The sequence below is a fragment of the Embiotoca jacksoni genome, unplaced genomic scaffold (assembly GCF_022577435.1).
Source record: "Embiotoca jacksoni isolate LCO1_2020_lvr unplaced genomic scaffold, fEmbJac1.0.p SCAF_8, whole genome shotgun sequence".
Taxonomy (NCBI): Eukaryota; Metazoa; Chordata; class Actinopteri; family Embiotocidae; genus Embiotoca; species Embiotoca jacksoni.
The window spans coordinates 10504978-10519551 of record NW_027185436.1 but is presented as its reverse complement, the minus strand read 5'-3'; the positions used below and the strand labels follow the sequence as shown (position 1 = coordinate 10519551).

The 14574-nt window shown below is 38.0% G+C and overlaps 1 protein-coding gene across 5 annotated transcripts in view; it reads left to right on the top strand.

Annotated features, from left to right (window-relative positions):
* The window catches only part of frmd3 (FERM domain containing 3), a 58822-nt gene that overhangs the window by 23296 nt on the left and 20952 nt on the right, over positions 1-14574 (top strand). For 2 of the 5 annotated variants that reach the window (XM_069138443.1, XM_069138441.1), the window contains exons 4-10: positions 2384-2465; positions 5576-5673; positions 7218-7341; positions 10940-11027; positions 12561-12649; positions 13497-13560; positions 13945-13980. In XM_069138443.1, coding sequence (XP_068994544.1) covers positions 2384-2465; positions 5576-5673; positions 7218-7341; positions 10940-11027; positions 12561-12649; positions 13497-13560; positions 13945-13980 — 581 coding nt within the window. The remainder of the gene's footprint in view (positions 1-2383; positions 2466-5575; positions 5674-7217; positions 7342-10939; positions 11028-12560; positions 12650-13496; positions 13561-13944; positions 13981-14574) is intronic. The other 3 variants (XM_069138442.1, XM_069138445.1, XM_069138444.1) reach the window with 3 other exon arrangements.

Below are 14574 nucleotides of genomic sequence, written 5' to 3'. Positions count from 1 at the left end.
CGTCCCGTTTGCCTGAGCAAATAAGCAGCTCAAGTTCTTTGGGAGCGGGTGGGAGGATTGCGTCTTTCATATTGCTCAGCATGTATTATGTAGATGTGTGCTGTTTTTCATTGCTGGATAATACCGCAGAGAATCCTGGCATTAAAAACAGAGTGGTGAGGGCACTCTGTGAAGATTTCTGGTCCCATGTTAGAGGATGCTCACTTTAGAACGCCTATCACATGATCGCTCATCTTTTTCAGCATCTCCTTTAAAACTACATTCCCGTGTTTACACTCAAAATAACTCGTGTAAATAATAAATAAGCATGAATCATGAATAAACTTCAGACATACTGTAGCTTCACCTAGGAGCACCATTAATGCAAACAAGTCACTCATTATTCCAAGATCCGTACCCTTTTTCTTTGAGCATACAGACTTACATACCCAGCATTGTTGAGTCGTCAATCGGGACTCAAATACTTTAATTGTTCTTCAGTAAAACCTCCATCTGAGTTTCTGATACACTTTGCCAAATACCATATTATTACCGTGCTGTGCCCAGTTGTTACTCTTTTGTTACCATGTTTGTTTTTACCTGGTTCCTAGAACATATTTCACTGTAAATGGCTGTATTGTTCTGCGCAACTGAAATAATAATTCAAGTTGGGTCTGAGTTCGTTTTTGGGATCTGGGTGTCGAGCTGGAGGGTAGACCAGAGCACCGGGACGAGTCTGAAGCCCGTGATGGAGAATTTACACCATGTTCCCATCTCACTGTTAATTATAAAAAAAACTAATGGGGGAAAAAGAGGAGATACACGTGCTTTTATCATCAACAGAAATTGCACCAGCAGCAATCTGACTCCCAATTGGTTTTCATCTTAAGAAAGAGATGAAAAACTGCCAGCACTTTAAGGCTGTTGCTAATTTGTCTGTTATTTCAACCTCAAATGGTCATATATTGAGTAAAATCTGAATTGGACATGAAAGAGCTGTGTGCCGAGGTGATAATTTACATAACAGTATGCAAAAATGCAAGTAATTATTGATTAAGTTGGCTGGTTCAGAGTTATTTATGGAGAAAGTTACTGTTATTCAGTCCATTTCCTTTTCTAAGAACTAATAATTACCTAATGATTCATTAATCATTGTTAAATGAACCTGCAAAGGAATTACTGTGGTGCGAACATGTCTCCTGATGATTATTATAAAAGATATGATTTCAGATCAGATTGCCTATTTTTTTTGTCTAAAATTTGATCTGTGCCACTAAAGAGCATGAAGTTCTCTCAACAAAAAAACCTATATTGTCACACATACAAACAATTTTTAATCTGACATCCATGTGAGCAGGATCTCATTGTTTGTTTGGGTCTTCTAAAACCGTGAGTCATTAGGAAACAGGATGAAAACAGTGGTCTCCTCTAATGCCCAAGAGTAAACAATGATCATCATAGAAATTTCAAAGAAAAAACATAAAACAAAAAAAACAAAAAAACAAAAACAAATCTAAATTCAGCCACAGGAAATGTAAGTTATATATTAAAAATAGTTATGTAATTATGAAAAGTTGCTTCACAACTTCACAGAGTAAACTTTGAATATTAGTATGTGTGCATGAATGTGTTTATATGCAATTTGAATGCAAGTTTAAGCAACTGCTGTTGTTTGATACAAACCCTACAGCTTTTTATTGAGTGTGTGTGTGTGTGTGTGTGTGTGTGTGTGTGTGTGTGTGTGTGTCTGTTGTAATGTCACTGTGCATACATAAATACCACTCAAAGCTCAAATCCTCTCCCACAGCAGCTACATACTAACGCGCACCCACACACACACAAAAATACACACACGCACACACAGAGAGAAATGAAATGCTTCAGGACTCAGATCAAAGGAAAAGAAACAGACCCCAGTTGAAGTGAAGAATTTGTGCGTGCGTGTGTGTGTGTGTGTGTGTGTGTGTGTGTGTGTGTGTGTGTGTGTGTGTGTGTGTGTGTGTGTGTGTGTGTGTGTGTGTGTGTGTGTGTGTGTGTGTGTGTGTGAGATGAGTAATTACTGTAATTATCAAATGACTAATCAGTATTAGAGGAATATTTCTTTTTTAGTCCGCAGCATCTTTTTCTCTCCAGTTTTACATAATCCCCCATGCTCTGCTCCCTTTCTCTCTTGTGTTCATTCATTTCTCTCTGCTCTCTTCTTTCCCCCTCTCCTCTCTTTTTAAAATCCCCTCTTTTCTCTCTGGTGTCCTTTTGCATTTCTCTCAACTTTCTCTCATGTTTCACTTCTTCTGTGAGTTACAAACAGTCTCCAACTCTCTTTTTTGACTTTCCTCTCTGTCCTTTAATTTCTGGTCTCCTCTAAACTTTCCTTCATCTTGATGATGATTTCTCTTGTCTTCAGCAGCTCATCAGCCTTATACGATGTGCTTCCGGGTCAAGTTTTATCCCCACGAGCCAATGAAAATCAAGGAGGAGCTCACCAGGTAAAATCTGACACAGATAATTTTGAGTGATGGAGTGAGAAGGGAGGCACAAGCTGAGTAAAATTAAGACCATGACTTGTCTCTCTCTTGACTTTGACCGAGAATTTATTTGATTTATGTAAACTACCATCTTAGCTAAATTTCAATAGCCTGATAGTGAGAACTCATAAGGAATGGTAAAAAATGTTTGATAGTCTCCTGGACCTTCGTTTGGTTTGCAAACAGTACCAAGGCCTACGTGCCTGAGTGTGCTGAAGAACAAAAACTTAAATTCATGTCGTTGACAACAGAGACTGCTGAAGTGTCTTGAAATGCAGAAGTATTTCATTGTCTTAAAATAAAACCATGTCCCTGACACTTAGCATTCAAGTTTTACCACCTCAATTGTCTGATTGTTTAGCGTTCACCAAATTGCAGTGATACATTTGTCTCTCTTTCTTTACTCTTAAAGCCTTCAGCGGTCTGTAAAATATATAAACAAATAGATTATTTTCAAATATATCCAAAAATCCAATTCATAAAAACCTTTTCCTGCAATTGACTGCTCAAATGTTTTCACAGAGTTGTTTTTCTTACATTTTTTTCCATGTCATTGCCCCCAGCAGATGCTAAACGTTTTACATTTGCCACAGAGTTTGGCGTCATGTCCATTAGGGTGAATTTAGATGTGTTTTGAGAAAGAAATTAGTTTTTACACAAGAGTCACTGGCTTTTCTGTGAAGAACACACTAAAAAACAGGTTTTGACTGAGAAAATATTGTTCACCCCTCTACATGTTTATGTATTGTTGGGGCGCATATTAAAAGTGTTAAAACTGTAGATGAGAACAGGTTAACATGGTAAAAAAACGTTTTCAAGTAAATACCAGATTTCCAATATGTCACCCCCCACACACACACAGATCCGCACACCTCCACAAAACCACACACACACACACACACACACACACACACACACACACACACACACACACACACACACATACACACACCTTCTCTTACGCCTGCCAATTGGAGAAACTCACTCAGCAGGGACTCTGTTTTGTGTCTTCTGTCCCATCACCATCTTTCCTTCTCTTAATCAATCACCATTTCTCTCTTCCCTCCCTACATCCCTTATTTTCAGTCTTCCTTTCTTTCTCTCCTCCATTATTTTCAGATCTCCCCTCTCCAACTCTCAATAATTTCATCCTCCTCCCAAAGGTGTCTCTTAAACCTTTGCTCTCGTTTCCAGTCTGTTTTTGAGATTTCTCATTCCTTGAGTTCTCCTTTAATTTATTTTTTTGTCTCCTGAGTTTTTTCATTTATCATTTTATCTCTTTTATCACCCTCTCCTGGCCTCATATTCAGCAGTTTGTAATGGCTGCATTTTTATGTAGTCCTTGTGTCCTTTTTTGTTTATTAGCATGTCTTTAAGAAGCAAGCAGCCTCATCTCAGAGTCCCTGAAGAGTACCGTTACACTGGAAGTCTACTGATGAGTTTGGATTGGAAGATGAGTTTGGAAAGTTCAGAGGGAACTGCAGTCAGTGGTTAAATCCAGCTGGGTGTTCAATATCAAGTCACTTTTGGAAGGATTTATTTTTTCATCATCAAAACCGAAAAACGTTTATGCTAATTTGTTGCATGTGCTCCAGTTTGCAGGATGTTATTTGAAGTCTGCCTCTTCAAATTCAATTTTCCCTCAAATATCAAAAATACATGAAAAAAAAAACCCAATATGTGTCATGTGATTCTGCACCTCGTATTTTACTGCTGATGCCGGCATCAATTTTAGAGCTTAGTGTGCAGGGCGGTGGATGGGCATGTATCATTTCTAACTTTCATGCAGACAACATTTAAAGTGTCATCACACACCACAAATCTTTCCTTGAAACTACACCAAAGTTGTCATGCAAAGATATTGCAGAAATCAGAAAATAAAAAACAAAGAAATCAGTACTGAACTTTACAGAATCCTCCAAAATTGACCTTCATGCCTGACAATATATAATGTTTTGGTGGAATTGATCTTTAGCTCAGACATTGAAGTGAATTACATGTTTGTAACCTGCTTGGTGATCCCTGGATGCAGTTGCTGCTGACCTACACAAATTACCCCTCATACAGTAAATGAGAATGGGAATAATGAACCACCGAGTGGGAGAAGAACAGACAGAAGGAGAGGGAGTGAAAAGACAATGAGAGTGAAAAACTAGTGAGGAGGGCAGACAGAAATTAACGTTTAACTTTCAAGATGAGACTCAGCATTTTAAAGATTTTATGACAGCTGATTCTATATTTATATTTTAGACTCCATGAGAATAGTCGGAATAACACGGATGTAAAGACTGAACTTCCTGTTACATAAAAACAAGAAAGGAGGAAGCTCAACGTGCAACGAAGAAAGAAAACAGAGGAGGACAAAATTAAACATAACTGAGAAGGTCATGCAAATATAGATAGCTGTTTGTTTGTTTTTTAGGCCGACTGCAGACTGACTCTATAAATAAAACTATTTAGCTACACTACCGGGAGTTTTCACTCCATTCAATCTTTCATGCTTTCCTTCTGCTGCTTCTTTCACTCCAGTTCAAAAACAAGTTGACTCAGTGGTGTGAGTGGCTGATGTTGTCTCATCTGGAGACTCATCCGTATCCATGGCAACACAAGTCCCCAGTTCCAGCAACACTGTCATTTTTTTTATCGCCTTGTTAACACAAGACAAATCAGCATGTCAGCAGCATGCTTAAACTCGTGGTTTCCATAGTAACCACAGTACCAGTCACTGCTGTACGGTTGACGTGTCTTCTCTAAACGCCATAAGAGCACAGCAACATTATTATTCTATCGCGGACTGTGGCTGTATTTGCTTTATGAATTTGAGTCTTAAACATTTCGAAATATTACCGTGAAGACACTGCACTGGTTCTCCTTCACAATGTGGGAATATTGAATGTACAATTTGATGCAGTAAGAATAACCAGGCAGAACTTGTGTTGCCTTTCACTGGCTTACTGTACACCAAATAAGCAATAATTTTGAATAACAAATGTGAAGTACATTTAGGTAAAGTGACATTGTCAGTTTTTCTTCGTTCTTAACTTGTGTGTTTGCTGTATGTCTACATTCAGATACCTCCTATACCTCCAGTTGAAGAGAGATATCTACCATGGTCGTCTACTCTGTCCTTTCGCTGAAGCTGCATATCTGGGAGCCTGCATCATACAGGGTGAGGCCTGCTGACAGTCAATTAATTTGGGTATTAACAGTGAATGTACGGGTGATTTTGCACGTTATAATTAAATTCTTACTGACAATTATCATTTTCATGTTTGTTTTTCTAAAGTTTGCACATGAATTTGAAAAAGCAACTTGCCTGTTAGCTCTTACGAGAAGCTAATAAACTTCAAACAAAGTATAAACATTACTTAAATTGTGTGGACACATACAGATCTTACTTTAGTTTTTATATTTTGGTTTTAGTTTCAATCCAACTCATTGTTTTGTGTTTGATAATTGATTATGTGCTATCTCATTATAATTATCTTGTAACAATGTGTCTTTAATTGCACATCAGTAAATAATTTGAGTTGATAGTTATGATGCTACTCCAGTAAATGCAGCTATTGATTTGTTTTGATTATATGCTTCTTAAATACAGTTTATTAATCGTAAATATTAAACTATGTCTAACCAACACTGGTTACTGCCTTTTGTAATTTGAGGTATAGCTGTTATTTTTGCAAAACTTTACGTAAAATCTTCTCAGTTTATAGCAACCGTGTTTCACATCATCTCTCAAAAACTATAGTTCTTTGTGGGGTTCAAACTGATTTAATTCAGCAAACACGGCTTGTTATAACTAGGCCTAAGACTGAATTCAGGGCGAGCTGGTGCACCGACACTACACGGCACCAATCTGCCTCATTAACTGCCTGCATATCAAGCCACCAGACTGGTGTTGTAATCTTTCGTTTTAAAACACCAAGAGATGTATGTGGACCGGTGGGAAAAGGAGTTTAAAGGGATTTTTGTCTTCACTCAATTAGCAGCAACAGTTAAATGTCGAATCACAGTGCAGAGCCACTTGCTTTGATATGGATTAAGAAAAGAATTAGCTGAGCTGTATCATAAATGAACCCGTCTGGCTGATACACAAATCGCTGAACTGTGCTCACACTCTGATTGGCTCATATCCCCAGAGACCAGAGTGTGACTGGCTGAGTTATCCAAGCCAGAGCGTGTCTGCAGTGTATCATTGGCTGCTCTGATTAAAGAGGACAGGTCCTGTCCCACTTTGTCAGGGTGCTGATTAGAGAGCTGGAGAATAGTTTGAGGATTATTGTTTAATTAAACTCCAGGCAAGTTTTTGATTTAACCTTTATTATGACTGCTAATTAAGAACAGATTTAAAGGACAAATTAGTATCTGTTAGGAGTTTGAACTGGATTTATTGAGGAAAACATTAATCTGTCAGGCTTATCTGATGCCACTGCTTATGAGTATCTTCTGCTGTGGACATAAACATATAATAAAAAGGGCAATCTCTTCGCCTGTGTTTGAGTTTACGCAAGCAGCCAATTTGCTGAGGACACAAATGTGTTAAATCAGATGTTAAAAGAATCATCTAAAGCTTTTGGAAAAATTCTCTCTTTGTGGTAGAGAGTCAGATGTGAAAATGAATGCCAAATCTGTCCGTTATATGTATAAGGCTGCAACACTCAGCATACGAGGATGGACCATTATTACACTGAAATGATCCTCTCCTTACAGCTGAGCTCGGGGACTACGACCCAGAGGAGCACCCATCAGACTACATCAGAGATTTCAAGCTGTTCCCTAAACAATCCCTCAAACTGGAGAGGAAGATTATAGAAATACACAAGAACGAGCTCAGGTAAGACAGATGTGCCTGTGTGTGTGTGTGTGTGTGTGTGTGTGTGTGTATGTGTGTGTGTGTGTGTGTGTGTGTGTGTGTGTGTGTGTGTGTGTGTGTGTGTGTCTCTGAGTGTGCATGCGTGTGCGCGTGCGTTTTTGTTGTCTGGAACAATGTTTTTGCTGTCAGCTTGCCATGTGATACAGATAACAGGCGTGGATGCTCACTGCTGTGATCTGTGTTGTCAAAACAGGCTGCGGAGACAATTTGCAGACAAGAATGTGCTGTCTGTTGTTGGTGCTGGAGATGAAATTGCATGATTCCCAGAATTTTGTAGTTCATTGTGTTGCAGGAGGTACGTCAGTCTAGATTCAGGTGAAAGCAAAAAATAACTAAAAGGAATTTGCAGAGGAATGAGGATTAATTCTTTATTTGTAGCTGGGTTTGGACACCTCTATTTTGAATTAAAAAGATGGTAGCATAGGCTACATGTGCAATACATCACCACCACAGTACACTTCATGTGGTGTGCCGTGTCAAAGGATTCAGCCAATGAACACACAGTACATTCACAGAGTAACTACTACACTTACATCACGCCAATAAATATAAACATGTACTTTGGCGAGCTGTAGCAAACACCACATCTCCATCTTACAGTTTGATAGGTAAGTTACGTGTGTGTATAGACACATTGTTGTGAGTGCAAGTCATATTTGGGGCAATGCTGCAAATGCTAAATCTATTTCCACATTATTTGTAGACATCGTGAAATTAGAAATCCAACAGCATCTATAAAGTCCTCATTTTATTTTGCTGGCCGTTTCAAGCCGCTAATGTTGCCATGACGGCAGGGAAATAGGCCACAGTGTATATCAACTTTTCACACATAAAAGAGAAATCACAAAACCCACAGAAATTAGACGGTCCAAAAACTATCTAAACACCTCAGTTTAATTTTTCATGTAATCATGTACAGAGCTGAAATGAAACAGGTACACATGAATTTGGTAAATAAAACAAATTAAATAATGTGTTTCTTTCAGGGTGTATGGCCAGTCCCATTTAGGGGTAGGCCCAACATTAATTAAGAAAATAGTAGCAGACCACCTTTGAAGGTATTTCTGTCTTTATTATGCAAGCAAAAAAAAAAACAAAAAAAAAAAACAGTTTTGAAAGCAATTTTCTCACACTGCAATTAAAAATCAAGTTTGTAAGTAAAAATATATCAACTGAGAATTAAGTTATATGCGTTGCAAACACATTTTCTCTTACAGTTTTGTTGGTTTTAGTCAAAGAATTAAGAATTTTGCTTATAAAACTAGACTTTTTGGCTGCAAATTGAAAACCTTTAGTTCAAGTCAAAAACCTAGGAGTTGAGTGGGACGTAGTGGGCGAGACATACACTGGAGACGGAGTTTCTATTGGTGGATTGCCTCAGACACACACCTTCGACAGCAGAGGGACGCGTGTTGAACTGCATTAGAGGTCTGCTAATGTTATATCAAGGTTTTCCAGTGAAATGCTTTAAAACGTGGCAGCACGGCTTTCACTTTGGTTATATTTCACGTTGTCAATGCCGTTAGCAGTATACGGTGGTAGGCTGACCGTATTTCCAGCGCCACGTACAGTCTCCGATGTAGTTAACAAGATTACAGCTGCAGTTTTCCACAAGTGGTGCTGATCCTCTCAGTAACATGCACCGCTCGTTTTTCACTGGCACAGACGTTTCCTTACAGCGGTTAACTATACCGACAGGCTGCATCTTCATCCAGCGGGATAGGAAACGATATGTACCCGGTGGAAATACGAGCAGCGTACCGCTATTCGTCCCGCTGAAGGGATCGACATGCTGATGGCAGCATGATATATAACCAAAGTGAAAGCTGTGCTGCCGCAGTTAAACGCGTTTCAATAGAAACAGATGAATATGACACAAACATAGCTGCTGTGTGGCTGAAGTCAATCCACCAACAGAAACTCCGTCTCCAGTTTATGTCCCGTCCACTACATCCAACTCACCTCGTAGGTTTTTGACTTGAGAGTAAAGGTTTTCAATTTGCAGCCAAAAAGTGTGGTTTCATAAACCAACTTCTTAATTCTGTGACCAAAACTAACAAAACTGTAAGAGCTAATTTGTTTGCAATGCAATCATTTTATTCTCAGTTTATATATCAGTTTTTACTTACAAACTTGATTTTTGATTGCAGTGCAAGAAATGTGCTATTAAAACTGTTGTTTTTTTTTGGTTGCATAATAAAGACACAAAAACACCTTCATAACCACCCAAATTCAACTTTTTCTCACTTATGGAGGTGTGGAAGCCCCATCTCAATTACAAACATGCCCAGACCTGATAGATTACATGGTTTTGTGTTGAGAGGCCCTGCTTTTGGGTCCCTTGAAAATTGCTCAGACACAATAGGTAGACTATTGGTCCAAGACATCTTCTCAACAGTGTAATTAGAGAAAAATTGCCTGTAGAATAAAATGCATGTTTTGGGATTAAAAGAAGAGAAGATTAATGCACTCAGAAATGTTTGTTTAAATATAAATATGAAACTCAGAACATTTTTAATATTTTGTAAGCCACTATCCATTCCTAGTCTTAACATGTACTCTGCATAGACATATTTAGGTCCTAAATTCATATAATATACAGTAATGTAAACATAAATCCCCTCCCTTTAGCTGTTTGTGTGTCACTGCACTTCATTAATAATGTTGTGAGGTTTGTGACCGTCACACTTAGCGTGATTATAGAACATCAAAAACAAATCCTTCATTTCCCACAGCACAGAGGCAGCGGATGCCAAGCGCCCCTCCGTCTGCCCCGATGGGTCTGAATGACAGGATTAACAGAATGTAAATTAGTACTGAGCTGCAGAGTGACTTCAGGTGATTTCCTAATTGGGTGGACTATGTATGTCCATTTTTTTCATCGATTCAACATTTTCCTTCATGTGGATTTAAACATGTCCAATTTTAATGGTGATTTATATGTCTGGAGTCTTGATGGGAAGCAGTTGTACCTCGCTCAGTTTCTTGACTTTGCAGCACTTCAGTCTAATGCTCAAGTTTAGCATCAACACTCCCATCTAACTTGGCTTTTGTAAATATGTTTGTGCCTGAAAAATGTTAACAGATAATCAAAAACTCAGCCAAAAGCAGTGACTTTGATCAGTTGAAAATGCTGTCAAAATATCACAGAAAATGAAAAGTATGTAAGACGTACAAACTGCTATTTTCATAAAGCTAAGTTTTCAGTCTTCCCTTGCTTTTTTTTTTTTTTAACAAAGACTTATTTAATTCATAGCTCATAAACTGTTTGTCATTCGTCTAAAGTAGCTACACACAATAAAGTAGATAAAGACTATAAAACTCTTTGAGGAACAATATGAATCCAAAGATATTAACATGTGCTGTTTTCATAACCCTGTAGACACCTGTTTGTAATCAAATATTTGATTATAATATTGATTTGTTGTCTGGTTGTACATGACATTAAAGTGAAATCCAATTTAAACAAGCGCAACAGAAGGACACACAGCACATTCTTCAATGTGTCAGTTTTTAAATGAAGTCCTCTCCCCTCCCCTCCCCTCCTCTCCTGTTTTAGAGGCCAGTGTGCTCCATTAGCAGAGTTGAACATGCTCCAAAGGGCTCACAGCCTCGAAACCTACGGCGTCGACCCCCACCCATGCAAGGTAACATTATATATGGAGTATCATCCATTCTGGCTGTGAGGTCTGGTGCAGTTGATATTGTCAAGGTTCCTCTGATAAAAGCGATGCAAATCTTTTTTTTTTTTTACTGTAATATTGGAACAATTTGTTCTCAATGCCTCAGTAATTTACCCAAATTATTGTTGTATTTTGTCTATCTGTATGTACAGAATAATATGTCACTATATATGTCCTTCTCTGTACATACAGTATATATTGTATATTACTGTATGTAAATGCATAAAGTGAACATAATGCCTTTACACACAATTAATTGCATATAATTGTTTCCACACAGGTAATCTCACCCTTTCAATAATGGACTTTTGGGAGGCACTTGTCATCATGTGGTTGTGAATATTCTGGTTACAGTTAATAATAGCTATAATTTCAGTTAATTATAGTTCAAGTAAAATATATGATATATCTACAGTCGTAGATAAACTATTTTATAATCATTATCAATTAACAGAGTATTTCAGTTACAAATGACTACGGCAATTAAAAATATATACTCATCCTCTTTGCCCTCCGCTTGTTTGACTTAATTTAGCATATTACTGTAAACTGACGACTATGGACATGATGAGTCTCCTGAAGGCAAACAGCCTTTCATCAAACCTGAGTTTGTTGCACCTCTAGAAACATTATTTTGGTAAACTAAAGAAACTTGGTCTTCATGGAAACCATTACTTTTGGGAATCAATGATCTTATTGATTATTCAGAGAAAATCATCAATGTCAAGGAATCCATCTTTATGCTGTTAACACCAGACTTTACTGTTACATACAGTTAATATTGTGGTTCATCTTGCGTCATCCTGCTTATCATTTTTTCTTGGTTTTATCTCGCAGTATCATGATAGAAGGCACAGACCAAATCTGATAAAGAAAAACAATATTTTACAGCTCGTCTCTGTTCATCCTCCGCACCATCAGTCAGAGTGTGAAATAGGGACACCCTCTCATGAGCAGACATATCAAGGCGCACTAAGCAGATTGATACGATATTTAAATTCTGTCTGTTGGAGAGGATCCCCTTTATCTTCTCCACTCGTGTCAGGCAGGCTGATTTTAATTTGGTTTGCTGGAAATACCTGTTACTGCTGGGACTGTAGTATCATGCAGAACTATGAAGGTCAAGAATCAGAGAAAGTAAGCAAGAAAGATTGTGGGGAACACGCAAGGAAGGAGAGGGATTTTCATAGAAATACAGAGAGGCACAGCAACAGAGGAAATGAGATTTACAGCTGATATACAACCATGTGGGAGAGTGGCGGCCAAATATTGTGATCTGCTCTCTCAATCTGGAGCTTTTATGACTTTCATTTTGCCACACGACATCATACTGACTATTTCTGTGCCTTGTTCTTGATGCTTGTTAATTGAGGGATTTAAATTTGAAACCAGATTTTGTGTTGATGCCATTGACTTGCCTCCCTGCTGTTAGTCCACCTGTATCTCATAATGCCGTGCTCTGCCTCACACGCTGCCTGTGTGTACGTGTGTTTTCAGGACTTTACAGGTTCCACTGCCTTTCTGGGGTTCACAGCCACAGGGTTTGTGGTCTTCCAGGGAAATAAGAGAATCCACCTCCTCAAATGGTACAAATTCATCTCTAATTCTGTCTCTAATAGTCCTGTAAACATGAAAAATAGACATGTAGCATGTGTATCAAATCGAATCATAATACACTATAAAATTACGGTCTCTGAATTTTCTCTTGCACACTGAGTAGCCTATATGATTCATAAAACATTATACTTGAATACATTATATTAGAACTTAAACTCCTTAAACTCGTGTCAAATTATTGATTTGATTTTATTCCACCGTTAAATACTTTTCTTTAACAAAAATAGCATTATCTTTATATTATTAGATTTAAGAACACATAGATCAGAATTAACAGAAACATTTCCATTATGTATCAAAAGTATTGTAGATAAATATTATGTTTTGGATTATTATTACTAATGTGCTAGTTTGTGCTATGTGAAACTACTTTGTATACTTTTGAGTAATCTAAAATCTTCTAAGATGGTTATATGTTTTAAATTTCAACCAGCAGCAAGAACTGCCATGTAAATAGAGGAATAAGTGGAGGAAACAGATCAATAGCATGAAATAGAATTTCAAGTAAAGGAGAAACTCCCCAAAATGATAATTAATCCCAGTTCTTCAATAAATGCACTGAAAGCTGTCTGTTTACAATTCTGTATGTGATGACTTGAAGGACACTATAACAGGTTTGCCAAAATAAAAAAGGATCAGAGTGCACCTCCTTTAATTGTATCCTGGACAGTTTGGTTATTCTAAATTGCTTCTGATCTTAGAATTGTAATTTCCTTTCAGTATCATAAACACTGAAATCATCTGTTAATCCAGTTGGTTTTCATCATTTTGTGTGTTCTGTTTCTTAAAGTCATGACATTGTGGCTTTTTTTTTAGGGCTGATGTCAGCAAGCTAAAGTTTGAAGGGAAAACCTTTTATGTCATCGGGATTCAGAAAGAGGTGAGTGTGCCGTCTCTGAAAGGTTAAAAATGATGAATGAAATTCAAAAAAATGATGAATTGTGTATTAATGTACTAAAGACATCATCATCATGCTGACTGCTAACATGTATCCAGCAGTCCTATAAAAACAGACTGTGACTTTGATGCACAGTTACGTCTGTGTTCATTTGAAATCAGATTTGTGTACGTGACTGTTTGTGAACTCCAAGTGAACTGTACATCCTTCAGTCTCTTTCCTCCATCTGTCCTCTCCTCTTTCCTCTCCTTCTTGCCCCTTTCTTCATCTGTGTAACGGTTACGTCAGATAAATGTGCCAAGAAACTGTTTTGTTTGTACTTCTGTCCACCATCACACACACTGTATATGTGTGTCGCTGTTTCAGATCTCCTTAACAGGCAGGATTCACTGTAACAGGATGGTGGGTGTGTTACAACTAACCTCCTTACTCACATTATGTGTTGACTGTGGCCCAAAATGTGAGACTCCTTCATTACATCACTACATGTCTTTGTCAAATATAAATGAAAGGACATCCTTCCTTAAAACTGAAACAGACAAAGAACACTGACTTTACTACAACAGGTGTCTTGCATTTGGGACACATGCTTCATCTGTACGCTTGGTGTTCATCGTCCAGCAGAGCTGTGGTAGATTCTGAGCAGCACTTCTGGTTGTGCATACTGCCGTCATGTTGCAGGCTCTACTGCAGATGTTGCTCTTTGACTAACACTGGTGGCTTAAAAGTGCTTGAAAATAGAGATTACTGCAGCTGAAGCCAGGTTGCTCTTTAATCAACCAATCAGACAATCAACTAGTCAATCAATCTCATAACTATTCTCTTCATTACAGAGGCTTAAAGCAGCTCTTTCATCTCTGCTTCACATGTCAGTCTGTCTGCCTATTTGTCTGTTCGGCAACTCATGAGGGGCTGAAGATGCAGTTTTATCTTTGTGTTTCTGTCTCTTTTCTCTGTGTGTAAACATAGTCATCACTGGTGAGTAAATATAAGTAA